Source organism: Megalopta genalis, chromosome 13 (genome assembly GCF_051020955.1).
Source record: "Megalopta genalis isolate 19385.01 chromosome 13, iyMegGena1_principal, whole genome shotgun sequence".
Lineage (NCBI taxonomy): Eukaryota > Metazoa > Arthropoda > Insecta > Hymenoptera > Halictidae > Megalopta > Megalopta genalis.
In genome coordinates this window covers 12,951,751-12,970,714 of record NC_135025.1, presented here as the reverse complement: position 1 = coordinate 12,970,714, position 18,964 = coordinate 12,951,751, and the positions used below count along the sequence as shown (strand labels likewise).

At 35.5% G+C, this 18,964-nt stretch overlaps 1 protein-coding gene across 4 annotated transcripts in view; it reads right to left on the bottom strand.

Annotated features, from left to right (window-relative positions):
* LOC117224855 (uncharacterized) overlaps positions 1 to 18,964 on the bottom strand; it is a 548,263-nt gene that overhangs the window by 21,084 nt on the left and 508,215 nt on the right. For all 4 annotated transcript variants that reach the window (XM_033478031.2, XM_033478032.2, XM_076526011.1 and 1 more), the window contains one exon: positions 10,838 to 11,150. In XM_033478031.2, coding sequence (XP_033333922.2) covers positions 10,838 to 11,150 — 313 coding nt within the window. The remainder of the gene's footprint in view (positions 1 to 10,837; positions 11,151 to 18,964) is intronic.

The following is an 18,964-nucleotide window of genomic DNA, read 5'->3' as shown; positions in this document are numbered from 1 at the left end:
GGGCCCGCGGGGGCAGGGGGAGGCTGGAAAATCGAACGCGGAGAGAGAGAGAGAGAGAGAGAGAGAGAGAGAGAGAGAGAGGAGGCAATGAATCGAAACTTTATGAAACTCGAGCGATCGACTACTTACGCTTCTCTTCCGCTTTATACGAGAGTTTTACGAGACCCGCGACGCTCACGCACCCCCACAACGGATAATTTCGCGAGCGGTTCCGACGACATCCGGGCCTCGTGATTTTTCTTTGCATTTTCCCGGGGATCCGGGATCCTCCTTATCCGCTCTCCCACACCTTCTTCTAACGGCGCGTATTTTTAGAAGGAACAAAGGCGACCGAGACAACGATCAGTGGTAGAGGCAGAATTTCACCCGGCGACAGTGGAACGAGCCGTTTCTCGTTCAGACGATCGAATGTCGCCGGGAGAAATTTGTAATATAGCGATAATAATTATTAGACTGCGGATCTCCGTGCAGAATAAAAATTGCGTGCACGTATAAGCTTGAAATAAGAGACTGTCTTTTTCATTGTAAGTACTGAGACATTGCTTCTGGTAATCATATATGCTAGTCTACTAAAAAGTCTGCTCTGATAATGATATAATATCAAGCAAGAGCTGTAAACAGACCGCGAATGTTTATGCAAAATAAAAATTGCGTGCTCCGATTGCGCGACACAGGAGACGAGCATAAGTTTCTTTCTTTCTTTCTTTCTATCATTTTAACGAGTTCAAGTTAATACATCGACGTTCTTAATTCGTTTTAACACTAGAACTGCGACATCTGTTAAAATGACTGGTTTCTGGTATTTTCTTTTACACTCCCTGTCATTTTAAACATTTTTCTATGACAAATAGATAATTTTCTTCATTCGAGCGTATATTATAATATAAATTATACGAAGTTCAAGTAAATCTAATCTTGTCATTATTATAGTGCAAAATACATTAAACTATACTTATTCGTTTTTGCCATAAATGCGTAAAATCCGCAGTCTAGTGACAATTAGATTACGAATCTTTCTGCAAATTCTCGTTATTATGCGTCATTTTAACATGAGCAGCAAATTAAAAATTTATTTTCCACATTTTATAGGTCTTAAGAAGCTAAAGTTTTGATTCGGCTATGAAAATTATAGATCAAATTTTGTTTAAAAAGTTCAAAGTCTAATTTAATAATGTTGTTTTTAAATATAAATAAAATAAGTAAAATATGTAAAATAAGTAAAATAAGTAAAATAAGTAAAATAAGTAAAATAAGTAAAATAAGTAAAATAAGTAAAATAAGTAAAATAAGTAAAATAAGTAAAATAAGTAAAATAAGTAAAATAAGTAAAATAAGTAAAATAAGTAAAATAAGTAAAATAAGTAAAATAAGTAAAATAAGTAAAATAAGTAAAATAAGTAAAATAAGTAAAATAAGTAAAATAAGTAAAATAAGTAAAATAAGTAAAATAAGTAAAATAAGTAAAATAAGTAAAATAAGTAAAATAAGTAAAATAAGTAAAATAAGTAAAATAAGTAAAATAAGTAAGTAAAATAAGTAAAATATAAATAAGTAAAATAAGTGAAATAAATAAGTGAAATAAGAAAAATAAGAAAAATAAAATCACGAGGCCCAGATGTTAATTTACCCTATATTTGGGAAGAAATTGCGGAACGAAGCTGTAAATCGCCAGAAACATCGTCAATTGTACAGTTGTGAAAATGGGGTTAAACAGTGGCACAAAGTGCCGTCATATCTAAAAACCATTGCAACGTCCGAAAGGACAGAACTTCGAGGAACTCGGTTGCAGCTTTGTCGCCCATCGAAAGAGCCGAATTCAAGGTGCGATTACAGTCGGAAGTAGCACTCGCGATAAGCACTTACAAAGGTTTCGAGCCGGGTGGGATCCGAGGCTACTTAAAAATATTGCTCTACTTCGCGGAGAGTGCTCGCGAAGTGTTCGAAACTATTCGACGAGATTGGAACCTACTTTAGATTTGCTTTAGCCCTCGTCTCGGTTGATCGGCGGCGCCAGGGGGTGGAAACTTCGATTCCCTCCGACCGTTACGTTCCGACGGGAACGAAGATTGTTTCTTCGCCGTTATCGGCTCACCAGGGATCCTGTTTACAACAGCCTTGGGATCCACTTCGCGAACTATCGCGGACTATCGCGAGCGCAGACTAGAATCATCGCCGATAATTCCGGCTGCGCGAAGCGTTTCGCTAATTAGCGAGTCGTTGCCGTTTTCGGAGCGCTTCCGCCCAGTCCATAATGGCCGCATGAATAATAGCGGAGATCCCGTTTCATCCCGAGCTGAGCGGCTATTATCCGTCCGCGCCCCGCGAAAAGAGAAAGTGTTCCAGCAAAATGATTCCGACAAATACGCGACTCGCTTTCACGGTCGGCAATCCTCTTCGAAATAATCCTTCACGGGTCTGCGAACTCGCGTCATTTTCTCCGTTTTTGCGACACTAATTTATCCATGACGAAAGTTCCAGGTCGCATTTCTTATTGAAGGCTCGCGGCGGAGTTGGGTAATATTTTATACGGATGACGTGGTAAGGATTAACGAACCGAAACGACGTTATCGAATAAATATTTAGTCGAGTAAAAATGTATCTGGGTAACAATTTATCCGAAGCAGATTTTATTCGAATCGAAATTCATTTGAATCGGATTTGAATCGGATTTGAATCGGATTTGAATCGGATTTTATTCGAATTTATCCGAATCAAAAGTTGTTTGTTATTCGAATAAGAATTTATTTGTATAGGAATTAATTAGGAAGATAATCGATATTTGTATAAATTACAAAGAATATAGTGTCTTTATAGTGTCTTAATTTTTACAATTAACTTTTTTTCAGCTGCTGCATCGGAAAGTATGTTACTTTTACATATTTACAACAAATACGTATTAAAAAGTACGTAAAGAAAAGACGGACAATGATTATTCGTATTATTGTTCGAATAATTTTACAATCTATTAGAATAATTTATTCCAATAAAAAATGAAGTATTCGAATAAAAAAGGAAGTAGTATTCGAATAAGAAAAGGAAGAGGTACTCAAATAAAAAAGGAAGAAGTATTCGAATAACTTATTCGAATAAGAAAGGAAGAAGTACTCGAATAACTTATTCGAATAAGAAAGGAAGAAGTACTCGAATAACTTATTCGAATAAGAAAGGAAGAAGTACTCGAATAAAAAAGAAAGAAGTATTCGAATAATTCATTCGAATAAGAAAGGAAGAAGTACTCAAATAAAAAGGGAAGAAGTATTCGAATAACTTATTCGAATAAATAAGGAAGTAGTATTTGAATAATTCATTCGAATAAGAAAGGAAGAAGTACTCGAATAAAAAAGAAAGAAGTATTCAAATAAAAAAATGAAGAAGTATTTGAATAAAAAATGAAGAAGTATTCGAATAACTTATTCGAATAAGAAAGGAAGAAGTACTCGAATAAAAAAGGAAGAAGTATTCGAATAACTTATTCGAATAAAAAAGGAAGAAGTATTCGAATAATCTATTCGAATAAAAAAGGAAGAAGTATTCGAATAATTTATTCGAATAATCTATTCGAATAAAAAAGGAAGAAGTATTCGAATAATTTATTCGAATAAAAATGAAGTATTCGAATAAAAAAGGAAGTAGTATTTGAATAATTCATTCGAATAAGAAAGGAAGAAGTACTCGAATAAAAAAGAAAGAAGTATTCGAATAATTCATTCGAATAAGAAAGGAAGAAGTACTCAAATAAAAAGGGAAGAAGTATTCGAATAACTTATTCGAATAAATAAGGAAGTAGTATTTGAATAATTCATTCGAATAAGAAAGGAAGAAGTACTCGAATAAAAAAGAAAGAAGTATTCAAATAAAAAAATGAAGAAGTATTTGAATAAAAAATGAAGAAGTATTCGAATAACTTATTCGAATAAGAAAGGAAGAAGTACTCGAATAAAAAAGGAAGAAGTATTCGAATAACTTATTCGAATAAAAAAGGAAGAAGTATTCGAATAATCTATTCGAATAAAAAAGGAAGAAGTATTCGAATAATTTATTCGAATAATCTATTCGAATAAAAAAGGAAGAAGTATTCGAATAATTTATTCGAATAAAAATGAAGTATTCGAATAAAAAAGGAAGAAGTATTCGAATAATTTATTCGAATAAAAATGAAGTATTCGAATAAAAAAATGAAGAAGTATTCGAATAACTTATTCGAACAAAAAATGAAGAAGTATTCAAATAATCTATTCGAACAGAAAATGAAGAACTATTCGAATAAATAGATAGAACAATTCGTTACGAATAAACGAATAGTCGTCAATCGAATATTTCATTCGACCAAAAAAATGTCGTTAAAAAGATCAAGCTTTTAATCGCTTCGCACCTACTCTCACCAGATTCCGTTCGAAACCGTCACCGTGAATCCGACTGGCCGTTGCAGGACAAGAAGTTTGACGCTAAAGATGTATTTCATTTCGTACGGTGCTCGCAGCCCGGTTGCTTTTAAACAAATAAAATCAATTGGCCGTGTTCCGGGGCGCTCCGAGTTTCCCGTATTTCTTGCAGAGTCCACTTACGGGTGCACCGAGTTTTTACATCGGTGCACCTGCCCCGGTCTCTTCTCGGCGAGAAGCTGTGCTGTACACGCTCGGCACGATAAAATTCCCGGTGACGGGGGTTCGAGCGGAGCCAGTTGATTTTATCCGGGCCCTAGATTTCTGCGCCCGCGTGTATGTACGGTGGTGGTACATAACATAAATAGGACGTCTAGTTGTTCCTTCCATTGAACCTCTTAACCCCTCCCGCCCCATCCCCCGGCTCTGCAGCTTCGTCGGAGCCATTGTTGGCGACGAGCCATTATATCCGGTGAGGTACGAGTGCCTCGGTTATAGGGTGGAAAGACACCCGAAAACGCCGGGGGAGGAGACGGAGAACACGGCCACGGGATAATCGCAGCAGGTGCATCCGTGGATTAGCCCCCCCTCCCCCCCAGGGTACCGGGTAATTAATTATCGCCGATCTCGCGACGGCTACACTGGCCCAGAAAATAGAGATAAAGGCCGGGCAAATGGCACCCGACCTGTATAGTTCTGCGCTTTAAACCTGATTGGTTCGGAAACAAGGTCACTGGGAGCTTTCGAAATTATAGCGCCCGAATTATGCGATTCAATGGCTCCGAACTTTCGTCCTTCTTTGGGCTGGCTGCTTCGAATGTCGACCTTAGGTCAGAGTTCGTGGAATCGTGTGATTAATGACTAGCGATTATTGCTAACTTGGAGTCGTGTGATTAATGATTAGCGATTAGTTCTGACGTGGGAACATGCGATTAATGATTACGATTACTCGGTAATCAAGTGCTTATAATTAATGAGTAAGTAATCGAGTGATTGTAATTTATGAATAACTTAACTCTAATCATGTGATCATCATTGACGAATTACTTGAGTAATCAAGTGATAATGATTAATGAATAACATAAGTAATCGAGTAGTCATGATTAATGAATAACATAAGTAATCGAGTAGTCATGATTAATGAATAACATAAGTAACCAAGTAATCATGATTAATGAATAACATAAGTAATCAAGCAATCAAGTAATCATGATTGATGAGTAACTTAGAGAATCAAGTATTCACGATTAATGAAAAATTCAAGTAATCAAGTAATCATGATTAATGAATAACATAAGTAATTAAGTAGTCATGATTAATGACTAACATAAGTAACCAAGTAGTCGTGATTAATGAATAACTTAAGTAATCAAGCGATCAAGTAATCATGATTAATGAGTAACTTAGGTAATTGAGCAATCAGGTATTCATGATTAATGAATAACTTAGGTTATGTCAAGGTTAAATAATCAAGCAATCAAGTACTCACGATTAATGAATAACATAGATAATCAAGTATTCACGATTAATGAAAAATTCAAGTAATCAAGTAATCATGATTAATAAATAACTTATGTAATCAAGAACTCATGATTGATGAATAAGCAAAAGTAATCGAAGCAAATGACTATCGTTGGCCATGATAAACACGGTAACCATTAATCATGTAATGATTATTTATTTCGATTTGATTATCCTTTGATTATCATTAACTGTAAAATTTGATATTATAGTAGTTAATAAGAATTCTGAATAGTTTTTGGAAAATCTGCATTTTTTTATTTCATGACTCAACGGAAGACTTTCCTTATCTTGGCACTATAAAATATAATAAAATAATAATAGGTATAATAAAATATAGTAATAGATATATTATAAAACATATCTTTGTAGCGAATTAAATTTATTTAAATGGTACACGCGACCTTGATAGGATATGTAAGGGTTAAAAACGATTATTTGCAAAGTGTACCTCAAATGTATGTGAAATGTACCTGAAATGTAGCTAAAATGTACGTCAAATGTACGTCAAATGCGCGTCAATTTCCAAACACTCCTCATTTCAAAAACGACGTCCCACATTCTCTTGGCCAAGAATTCGGCTGGTGCTCTCTTTCCCGCCGGTAATCGTACCACTGTCTAAAATCCCGAGCATATCACAGATACAATTCGTGGAAGGAACACGTCTCCCGCGTCGAGTCGACACCGCGTTAACGCGATTTTCGCCGGTGGGTTCCCGCCGAATTAAGTTTCACGGCGGCGGTCGGACAGTTCCTTCGGTTTCACTCGGCGCTCGTTTATTTGGCAAGAGAACCGCCGCGGGGAAACGCGTTTCGTTCCAGCATCGGCGAATTAAAGAGGATTCGATGGGTAGGAGCTCTCCGCGGCAATCGATATCGCCGTCGAATCGCATTCGGAATGTCGAGGAGGCGAGTCGGACAAGACGGTTCTCCGGTTACACGCTCGAGGTTTCGAAGTTACGGACGCGCCGGGATCCGTGAAAGAAACTGATGGGGTATCCGGGGTCTACTAGCAGTAACTTTGGAGCCTCGTAAAAAGAATCGCTCGGCAGCTCTGCGGTTTCGTGGACCGCGGAACGGACGGGAGCCCGAATTTTAATGGCCGCTGAGAGACCCAGAGACAGATTCGCCTCTTTAAGATTCCGTCGTTCCCACGGGCCGGTAGATTTTTACCGCTCGTCAAACTGTTTACCAGCGAGGACCAGCTGGTCGGGCGTTTAACGGTGATCCGGAGAGAAAATCCCGAGAAAAACGGCGCTCAGCAAACACACCCGGGACTGACGACTGTTTTCTCGGCCGAATTTCCCGATTTCCCGCGATTCCGTTCCACAGTGTAGCGATCGATGCTAATTACGTTGGACTAAAAACTCGTGTGAAGTAATGTTTTACACAATGAGGATATTCATACCAGATTTACGGAACCCGTTCAAATGGCGAGTCATTAAGTTTTTAATTTACGATTATTCAGATTGTGAAGATACGTTTATGAATTATTTATTCAATATATGTGTTACTTGCGGCAAATATTGCAATAACACTGGTCCAAAATCAGAATAAATGTCTTAACGTTACTTTTATAAACTAATTGAGAACAGTTGCTTTTAATATTTCGTAAATCTAGCGTTAATGTTTAAGTATTACTCCTGAAGCCTGTTTTATCAATACGAATGAATTAACACTTTCGATACACATTGTATTACATTTCTTGAAACAGAATTTTGTTTGCATTGCCTAGTAAACTAGTGTCTCTAACATCTCAAGAAAATACAAGACATTTCGTTCACTTTTAAAAATAGTTATATAGAAACCATTTTAACTCGAAATCCAAAATAGTTTTTTTTCTGACCTATAGTATTTACATTTGATATAACCTAGTGAATTTTACAAGTATAAAATTGAATTTTGTGACTCATGCAAAACAGTTACACGTTTAACAGTTTTCTAAATGTAAACAAATTTAATAATATTAAAATTATTTTGGACTCGTGATATGGTATTTTTTAATGATCCCTTTGAGTCAGCATTCGACTGCAAAGGGTTAACGCGAGTCACTAGAAAAATAAAAAAACGCGAGTTTCTTATCTCCTTCTCTCATTCCAAGCAATTACAATTTTTTAACAAAATTTTGTAGACATTGTTTACTAAACTAGTCTCTCTAACAACTCAACAAATTTAAGTCCTCTTTTAAACGTTTGCAGTCGAATGGTGACTCTAAAGCACCGTTAAAAATTGTCACATCACGTTTCAAAATAATTCGAACATTATCAAATTTGTTTATTTTTAAAAAACTTAAAATTGCAACAGTTGCATGGGTCACAAAATTTAATTTCACGTGTATAAAATGTATCATGTTATACAATATACAATTAAAATACTATATGCCAGAAAAACTATTTTGGCTCCGACAGCAAAGGGTTGAAAAGTTTGTTTTAAAGTCTGTTTTAAAAGGTGTACGAATACTTTCTACACTCACTGTACATATATATGGGTTCGAGACCAGTTACGGCTATATAGTTCGTTGAATAACTCGGAAGATAGCAACTTTTCGCGACAAAAGTTTTTATAACATCAAAACGTACTATTCGACGAATAGAATGCCGGAATAAGAACTCAAGATATTTCGAGCCGTGTTTTTTAAAACCTTATCCGAAGTGTAGGAAAATAAATCGAACTTAATTATTTCACTTCGAGTCGATTGCATATAAATATTACAAAATCTCTATAGATTAATTACAATTATACAACGCCTGGCCATCATTTTCTATAAAGATCGCTTCGTAAAGCGGCCTTTTGTTTCTAAGACAATGTAAACAAACTGCCTTATGAACCAACGTACTACATTTGATTTTTCTAATTAATATTCTGCTCAATTTTCTGAACATTCCGTTGCTAAATATGATTATTCAGATATTCCGAAACATCGTACGTACAGTTTTGAATAGATTCGAAGCAGTGTCTTTGTTTCTATTTTGTCCATTGACTGTCGCACTGTGACGCTGTTCTATGCCACGCCATGCCGTGGTGAACTTTTCCGACGTTGTTATCGAGACGGTGCGCCGCGATGGCGGCTAGTTGAAATTCCGTGCTCCCGTTCGTCGGACGCGGTCGGGACGTTATGCAACTCCGTGGTGCAACCGGGTAGGGCAGCCCGCGGAGGTGCAGCAGGATATTACCAGCCAGCACTCTCGGAATTGCCGGGCCACCCCGAGGAGGAAGCACGAACGCTCGAACGGTTCTCGCTCTCGACGGCTCCTCCCTTTTATTTTTCCTCCAGGGAGTTCCGCGAGCTCCACGGTTTACTCAGCGAATACGAATCTCCTCTTTCCTTTGCAAATCATCGCCCTCTGCCGAGCTAATCCCTTCGACACACGCTCCACCTTCCGCCTCCCCTTCGTCTGGTCGTTAAGAAAACGGAAGTTTTTCCGAGCGAAAACGGATTCGCGGGATTCCGCCGGGCTGGATAAACTATTATCCGTTTATTTAAAAATTAACCGAGTTGTTGGCGACGCGTCGACAATGGAAAGACAGTAGGGAGATACTTTTAGAGAATTGATCCTCGCGCGCTTTCGCTGCTTAGACTGTGAGGGTTGTTTTCATTGTACGCGAGTGTGAACCTCGATAATTCGAATCTCAAGGGGAAAGCGAAAATCTTCATCTTTATTGTAATGTATTGGAGAAGTTGAATGTGTTACTGGAATTTTTAGAATGCGAAAGATTTAAACTGATATCTCATATGGTAAATTTTAGACTTTCAGTTTCGGTTTTATTAATTTAAGAACTTTTATATTGCGGGCATTTTTGGAGTTGATCTTTGAATCTCGACGTATCAACCATCTGACATGACAATGCTGTTATTATATGTCGTGTTATTAAAGCTATTATAATAGAAGGTGTTCCATAATTATGTTAGCATCCAGGAAGGGGTGATTCTTGAGGTTATTTGAAGCAACTTTTTCCTTAGCGAAAATGCAATCCGCGGCTTCGTTTACGAGTTATTAACGAAAAACACTGACCAATGAGAGGCGAGCGCACCTAGCGCTAGGCGGCCGAGCCAACGAGCGGTCGAAGCCCAGTTCTGCTGATTGGCTCGGCCGCCTAGCGCTAAGTGCGCTCGCCTCTCATTGGTCAGTGTTTTTCGTTAATAACTCGTAAACAGAGCCACGGATTGCATTTTCGCTAAGGAAAAAGTTACTTCAAATGACCTCAGGAATCACCGCTTTCCGAGTGTTGATATAGTTATGGAACACTCTGTATAGTAACAGAAATATGTACAGTAAATTCTCCCTAATTGATCCTCAACTTGTACACAAAAATGGACAATAACCTTGCGGCTCGTTTTTATAGTTGTTGACAATCGATAACTATAAAAACGAGCCGCAAGGCTCAAATAATCGTATCTCCTCGTCCCAAATTATTCATTTTTGTGTACAAGCTAAGTGTCGATTAGAGAGAATTTACTGTTCATTTAAAAAGAAGATCGATGACCTAGAAATCTCGAAAAATATGACTTAAAAAAAAAATTATTTCCACCGCAACCTTTCAAACCATACAATCTGTTCCTTTAGCATTTTTTTACGATAGTTCATATCGTAAATATACATTTATGAGTTATTTATTCAATTTATATGTTACTTACGGCAAATGTTGCAATAACACTTGTCAAAAATCAGAACAAGTGTCTTATCGTTACCTTCATAAACTAATATAGAACAGCTGTTTTTTGTGCTTCGTAGATCTAGTGTTAATGATAACGGCGATATTGCTTTGTAACAGCTTTAGTGAATTATCCTGCACTGTTCACGACCTAATAATGACTTGTTTAAACCGTCTTCTTTCACTATATTTGTATACGCTCGCAATTCTTTCGTACGAAATCGTTGTAGAACAGTTAGGAGTGCAAACCAAGTTGTATAGCGAACAGAACACCGGACTCACCTCTATTCTGAAGGTCCATCCCTCGAGGCTGAGGAGTTTAAGGGTGGTGTTTCTGGCGAGAGCATGGCAGAGCAGCCGGGAGGGATGATCGTCGAGGGCGAGCCGAGGGCTAGCTAGGTCCAGCAGCTGCAGACATGGCGCCTCTGTCAAGGCGAGGACCAGCGGCATCACGTCCGCAGGTCTGGACGCCCCAGCAGCCCTTAAAGCGTCCAAATTCCGCGCCCTTCTGACGGTCTCCCCCAAGCAGCCCGCATCCAGTCCGCCGAGCAAACACTTCGACACATTCAGCGACCTCAGCTTGCAGTTCGGTTCTCTGGAACAAATCGGCCTCGATCAATCCGATTCTCGAGCTGTACGAAACTAACTAACACAACCAACATCATCCTTGGAAAGCACAAGAGAATGTTGGACATCGATCTATAATGTTCTTGTTGGAAGTAGAAAAGCATTTGACGTTCTATCAACGCGCCATTCATTTTTTGATTGTGGATTTTAATGATTTATTTCTCCATCTGAATCGAGATGATTGTCATATTTGTATAAATTATTTGTGTCGAAATAATTGTTTCATTTTAGAAAATAATGTTTTATACCTGCTCTATCATTAATTCCATGGCGCAAGCATAATCAATTAAGAATATTACAGCTGTGCGAGTATAATAAGTATTTATTTAACTTTTGTTTTATATAATAAATGTATAAGCTTCTATCTGCTTGATTTGATGCAAAATAAATCGGACAATCATTTCGATACGAAACCGGTAATAAATAATAAATAGTAAATAATAAATAATAAATAATAAATAATAAATAGGAAATAGTAAATAATAAATAATAAATAATAACAATAATTTGTGACGAAAATTAACCTATCGCATACAAAAGGAAGAATTTAGAGATATTGTCACGTTATTGTCAACTGATTAGAGTTATTAACCGTTCAATTGATTCGACGAGTATACTCGTTATGAAAAAAATCTGTTTAAATTCTGTTTAAATTGATATTTTAGTGAAAATTAAAATATATTCGTTAAGATGTTTCAAATATTTTCGAGGCCAAGAGACGAAATAAAACGAACGAATCAGAAACTATAGTTAGTTTATTCTTTCCTTTGTGATACATTTTAGGTACATACATTTCGAAGAGGTCGCAACAGCTGACTGGTTAAAAAAGAAAAAAACATTTTCATTTTTAACTTGTGTCTCTCTCAAAATTAACTTCGACAATCCTTATTTCATTTTTTTGGTCAACCGAATATAGTTTTTGTTTTTATTGATCACTAGACCGTGGATTTTTACGCAAAATATTATTACAAAATAAAAATTGTTTGCACTATTTGCAAGATACAAAACCTACAATTCTTTTAATATATATAATATTTCAAGCAAATAAAATATTATTGGAACTATAACGACGATCAAACACAAGTTATACTGTAACGCACAATGACCTAATGTAATCGTATAAATCACTCCTCGCGTTACAGTAAACCGTAAACAAATTTACCCATAATTCCATGAGGGAATCGATTGTAAATGCTCTCAATCAATAAGCAAAAAAGAAAGAAAAAAAGAATTATGAATATAGCTCAAGCAAGTGAATCTCGTTTTTGTTATTAATTGATGTATATATTTATATATTTATTATATATATTAACGTACTTAATTAAATATAAATAATTATATATAATTATTTATGTATATATATATTATACTAATAATTATAATATACATATATTTATAATATATGTATATATTTATATATATTTATATGTATATATTTTACATTAAAGCATTATAACAAAGTTTATATTTGATCAATATTACGCGATTTTGCCAAAAACCCAATAATTACTTCATCTTCTTAATTGACCCTCTGTTAACACTTCAGCTGGGAATTGCACTTAAATCGAAGCAATTTATTTGATGAAAATTCGGTTAAATGAAGATGCACGAGTGCTCTTCCGATCCTTCTGCATTTTGCAGATCCCAACTAAATGAATTATTCAAATTTGAGAGCGACGTATTAAAATGGGGCATTCTAATTTTAGTATCAAAGCGGAAGAGGTTCGCCACGATGAAACTGATGGAACAATCAAAGTATGAAATTTATTTCGTCGAAGCTCGAAACATGAATTTTAAGCGAAACAAAAATGAAAGAAATCCTTTCGAATGGTTTTCGATAATCGAAGCTATTCCAATGTCTCTCTGCGACCATGGTAAATTGCTAGCGGAGAATTTTACCAATAAGTTCCCATTGCGTAACGAACGAGTTCGTCGTAATAAAACCAGGTCCCAAGGCGGATTTCCAATCTGCCTCCAATTCCTCGTGGATTCTGCGACTACGACAACGACGACGAGGACGACGACAACATGTTTTCTAATAATACTGCAAACGCGGTCATCTGGTATTCAAACAACGTATCGAGTCTTCTTTTTTCTTTTACATTTATTTAGCTCGACGTCTTCGTAAATGCAAATACAGTGGCCGAAATAATGATAAGTTCGTCTCATTTTTGTGATATAACAACGGGTTTTACGTAATAACTGTTTTTTTTTTGTTATTAGTTGTTATTGGTTTCTCTGCAATGCATTTAGTAAAATTGAGTAAAATACAATATTATTTAAATAATATAATTTTTATTAATACGATTATTATATGTTATACGGTTATCGATATTAAAAAAATTCGGAAATTTTGTGCGAAATAAACATAGGTTCATTAAATATTTTTCTTTTTAATTCGTATAATTTTATATAATAAATATAATTTTAATATTTTGTCTCATATTTGTATTTAAAAAATGACCATAAATGAGATTAAAAATCAATCAATTACAAAGGAATTTTTATGTTTAGTTGATTCTCCATTGTTTTTTATGATCTCGAACGTCCTTTGCGACATTGAGTCTATTAATTGTTGCAACGTTTTTGGCCTCTTTCATGTCACTTTTTTAAATTCACTAACGTATTGTGCATCGTTTATCATTGCTGTAAACTTTTACTGCCGAAACGGCCCATCGAGAACCTATGAAGAATTTTATGCCTCGCGTGTGAATCACTTTTATGAACCACTAACAAAAAAACAAACAAAAAAAACAGAAATATTACGTGAAACATTCTGTTACATCATAAAACTGACAACGAATCGATCATTCATTGTTTCGGCACTGCGTTTTATTTTGTATAGAAGGTACATTATCTTGTTTATTATCGTGTACATTATAAAATAACATAAAACTCGGCGAAGCAAAGCATTTGCCTGTATTTCTAGCAATTATATTTTTATCGTTGCATAACGTTTTAATAAACAGTAAGACAGGAAGGGGACGGAGACAAGGAGGCGGAGAGGAACGGTTTAATCAAAGCAATTGACAAGATAGTAATTACACGAGATCGATGGGGCTGGCCCCCTTATTAATGCAGCAGCCAGACTTTGAATTATATTTACATATATGCATCGCGCTCGACAGATCCGTCTGGAGAAAAGGAAAAATAGGGTCGAAAATAAACGCGATTGCTAGCAGAGCGACGAAATTCCACCGTCGACAAATATCCGTCGATAACGATCGAGTACGATTGTACTTTCTCTTCATTTTTAAAGTAACCCTTCCCCGTATTACTTTTTTTAAGGTTCCAACGATTGGAGCGTCTTTGTCGTTAACGATTTCTCAAATTTTTATTTCATTGCTTGAAAACTGTATTTCGGTTTGGGACAAATAAAAATTCATATTTAACGGTGTCTGCTCGAAATTTTCGACTACGTTGTTAACCCTTAGCGTTCGAGAAATCTTTTCTGACAAGTCTTGCAAAAAAATCTGATTTTACTGTAGAAAGTCAAATTGAGATAAAAATGAGTAAAATTTTGTAAAATTTTGTAAAATGCTGTAAAATTTGATAAAAGGATTTTGTGTTTTCATCTATGTATTTGATCTGATTACCTTGCAATGATGAAACAAAAAAATAAGATAAGGAAAAAGAAATGCCGCTTTGACAAGTGTTACATACGAATCTTTCTGTAAATTCCATAAAAATTTATCAAAATACAAGTCAAGACCATAAGTTCTAAATATTCAAAAAAGACATATATAACAACTCTATATTTGCAATTATCATACTGTAGCATAAATACAGTAGCTAGAATCAGTGTGTACAGAAATTTGTCTGCGATCATGAGAGGTCCTGGGATAACATTTCAAAATTAACCCTTTGCACACGAAGCCATTTTACATGGAAGTCCAAAATAGTTTTCCTGACCTATTCTCATTTTATACGACTTATTAGTGCATTCCATGCATATGAAATTAAGTCCTGCGACTTGTACATAAATAAATAAGGCAGTAGGTGTGGGGTGAGGAGTTGGGATGGGTGGGTTAGGGTTCGGAGGATCTATTTACAAGGGATGTGTCGGGTCCTGTCCAGGGTAAAATTTCTCGAAACTGTGATTTCTCGAAACGTTTTTCCTTAGAGCCACAGAATGAATCGCGCGAGCCAAAACGTTCCCGGGGCAGTGAATCAACGACAATAATAAAGGCCGGTGACGATCGATAGTCCGAGGCTGCTCTAGGTTGCAGAAGCGTAAACGCGGTCTTCCCGAAGCCGCGGTGCCCTCAATGAAGCGGGCGCAGAAAGCTCTGGTACCCGAGACCTGGACGCGTGGGAACGTCACGTAACGGCGGGTACGCGTACCTGCGTTTAATAGGAACAATTCAAGTCGCTCGATCGTCGGGATCGCGTCTGGATTTAATGGTATATACCCGTTCGGACGATATTTACTCGGCTATTAGGGTGGGCGGCCGGGGGGGAGCGCGGCTAATGGCGCGCCTTTAATGGTATCCAGCACGAGTAAATCCGCTCGAGTGCCCTCGACGTATCTATCCGAGCAAAAATACACCGGCGGCCGCTCGTGCTTTGAATCCGCGGCGAAAGTAAACATTTTATTCGGCCCGCACCCGGCCCGGATAACCCGCCACTCGGCCAATAAAAGTGATACCCTAAATCAAAGCTCGTATCGGCCACCTTCGCTTATTCGCTCCCTCCATTTTTCACCCTTTCTCTATTTTTCTCTATTTTTCTCGCTTTTTTTTCTCTCCTCTCTTCCTCCACTTCGCCGCACAGTAGAACGAAACGACAGCGATCAAAAATCGATTTTCGAAAAACTGTAAACTGAAAGAAATCGTTGTTACTTGAGAACGTGCTAGTCATTTAATATAAATAAATTTATTTGTAATGAACTCTTCATTGGTTGGACATCACATACTGTACAATTTAATAAAATAGATGAGATACAATAAGAAAATAAAGTGAAATAAAATGGGATTGAATAAAACCATTTTTAGATTATTATATAATATAAAAATTGAAAACTTTTGTATTATATTTTTTAAAATTTTATTATATAGTTATATATTATATTTGTAATAATAATATAAAATAACTTTAGTAACATGAAACGATTATTATATAATATAAAAATTGATTATTTTGATTATATTTTTAAATTATTTTATAATATATATATATAAATTATTTTGTATATTTCTTAAGAAATTATTATATAGTTTATTTATTTATTATTAAAGATAACTTTGAATTCTTGAAGTTAAAAAAGAAAGGTTTTATTTATTAGCTTTTACTTATTGTTATTTTAAACTTAATATATAATATAAAATAATATATAATAAAAAATATATAAAATATATATAAATAATATATAATATAAAAATTGAATATTTTGATTATATTTGCAAATTATTTTATAATATATATATATAAATTATTTTGTATATTTCATAAGAAATTATTATATAGTTTATTTATTTATTATTAAAGATAACTTTGAATTCTTGAAGTTAAAGAAGAAAGGATTTATTTATTAGCTTTTACTTATTGTTATTTTAAACTTAATATATAATCTAAAATGATATATGATAAAAAATATATAATATAAAAATTGAATATTTTGATTATATTTGCAAATTATTTTATAATATATATATAAATTATTTTGTATATTTCATAAGAAATGATTATATAGTTTATTTATTTATTATTAAAGATAACTTTGAATTCTTGAAGTTAAAAAAGAAAGGATTTATTTATTAGCTTTTACTTATTGTTATTTTAAACTTAATATTCTTTTTTTACTCGGTATTATTTATTTATTTACTTAAAAAGAGGGAAATGTTTGCGTCTAGAACCGACATCTCCAAAGTCGGCTTTGCCATAAATACTTTATTTTGAAAAAATCGGTTCCTTAATTCCTAAAAAATTATCGACCGAGCACTCCGCGTATATCTTCCAATTTCAGCTGTGTATTCGGCCGTTGCAGAGGAAACGTTCTCCTACGTGGAAATGAACGGCCGCTGGAAAGGCAATGGATCACGGGCCGACGCGTTTTAGATACCGCGTTCCGCAGTTCCAATGGCGAATTGATTTCCCCTTTGAAGAATGGACCGCCGCGGCAACACGCGTGGAAATTGTAGATTTCGGAGGGCTCGGCATCCCGGGGAACCGAACCCCCGGCTCGAGAAATTTATCGAATTATCGGATTTATTGCGATTCTGCCGTACAATCAACCGTATTCTATACGGCGTCTACTCGGTTTGTTACGTTGCTCTCGTTTGTCCCACTCTCCGTATCTACGCAGTTTGTAATCTCTTCTGCGCTTTCGTTAATCTTCCTATCGGCGTCTACTTTTGTTCGAATCTTTTTGCCGCGCTCTCGCCGGTTCCTGTATCGATGTTTACATAATCTGCTTTTTCTGTTCAACGATGCGGCAACAAGAGTAAAACGACTTCTTCCTGGCTTAATTTAACGGTCACCTCTTAATCAGTTAGCTGTTTTCGACGAGTATACTCGTCGTAGTACAACATTTTGTTGACGGGTATACTCGTCGTAGCGTAAAATGTTTTTTTATGAGTACACTCGTCGTAACATAAAGTGTTATCTGATTAACCCTTTCGCTACGGCGGTTCAGTCCGCCGTAGCGCCCCTCCTGAACGGAACCACCCGCCGAAATTGTGCACATTGCGCGTGGATAGTGTATTTGGGAAGAAAAGGGATTTTTCTTTAAAACAATATAGTTATAATTTCTGCATAAGATATAAAGTTATTTAATAGGTAAAAAAAGTTTCATTAACAATGGAAAAAGTGAAGAAATAATATATAATATACAGTAATAAAATAAAACATAATATTCATAATACAAAACATAATACATAATAATTAGTCCTAAAGTTAGTACTTTCGATTTTCTATCCCTTTATGACATGTAACACAATAATAATGGGAAATGCAGGTAGAACAAATATAACTTGAATGGTGTGTCGTTTATTTCGGACTGTCGTTTGTTTGTTTCGTCAAAAGATTCACGCAATACCAGCATGTCGGATATATCCGGCGTTCGGCTCCGCGAGTGTTCATATGGATGACGGATATATCCGTCGTTCGGAGCGATAGGGTTAAGAAGAATGTAACTTATTTTTTTGTTCAATTATATACTTTCTAAAAGTGTTCTACTTGAACAAAATATGAAGAAAATTAAACTTATAAGGAATTATTGCAGTAACTTGCACACACGCAGGGGCATTAAAGTTAACTAGATTAAATAACGCTGGACAGTCAATAACATTATTAATAATTTTCAGTAGAAAAAAGTGTCTTTTCTTTTCATTCCTTTTTTTTATTTTATTTATTACTTTTATTTTATTTATTCCTTTATTATATACTTGCTACACTGGTACAGTGAATTCTCCCCAATTTTCCTTCAGTTTGTAAACAAAAATGGACAATCTGGGAAGAGGAGATTATTCGAGCCTCGCGGCTCATTTTTGCAAGCCTCGAATAATCGTATCTCCTCTTTCCAAATCGTTCATTTTCGTTTACAAGCTGAAGGAAAATTAGGGAGAATTTACTGCAATAATCTCTGAACTATGTAAGTAGTACAAGTCAATAAAAAGTTAGATGGCAGAAATTACTTTTTCGATGCAAGTAGTACAATTCGTAACAAATCAGGCATCAATAATTTTATGGGTTTTATTGCATTAACTTTTGTATTATTTGTAGAATCTGGAAAATTTTCAGAAATTTCAAGAGTTTTGCTAGCAGTATCACTAAATAGCAAGC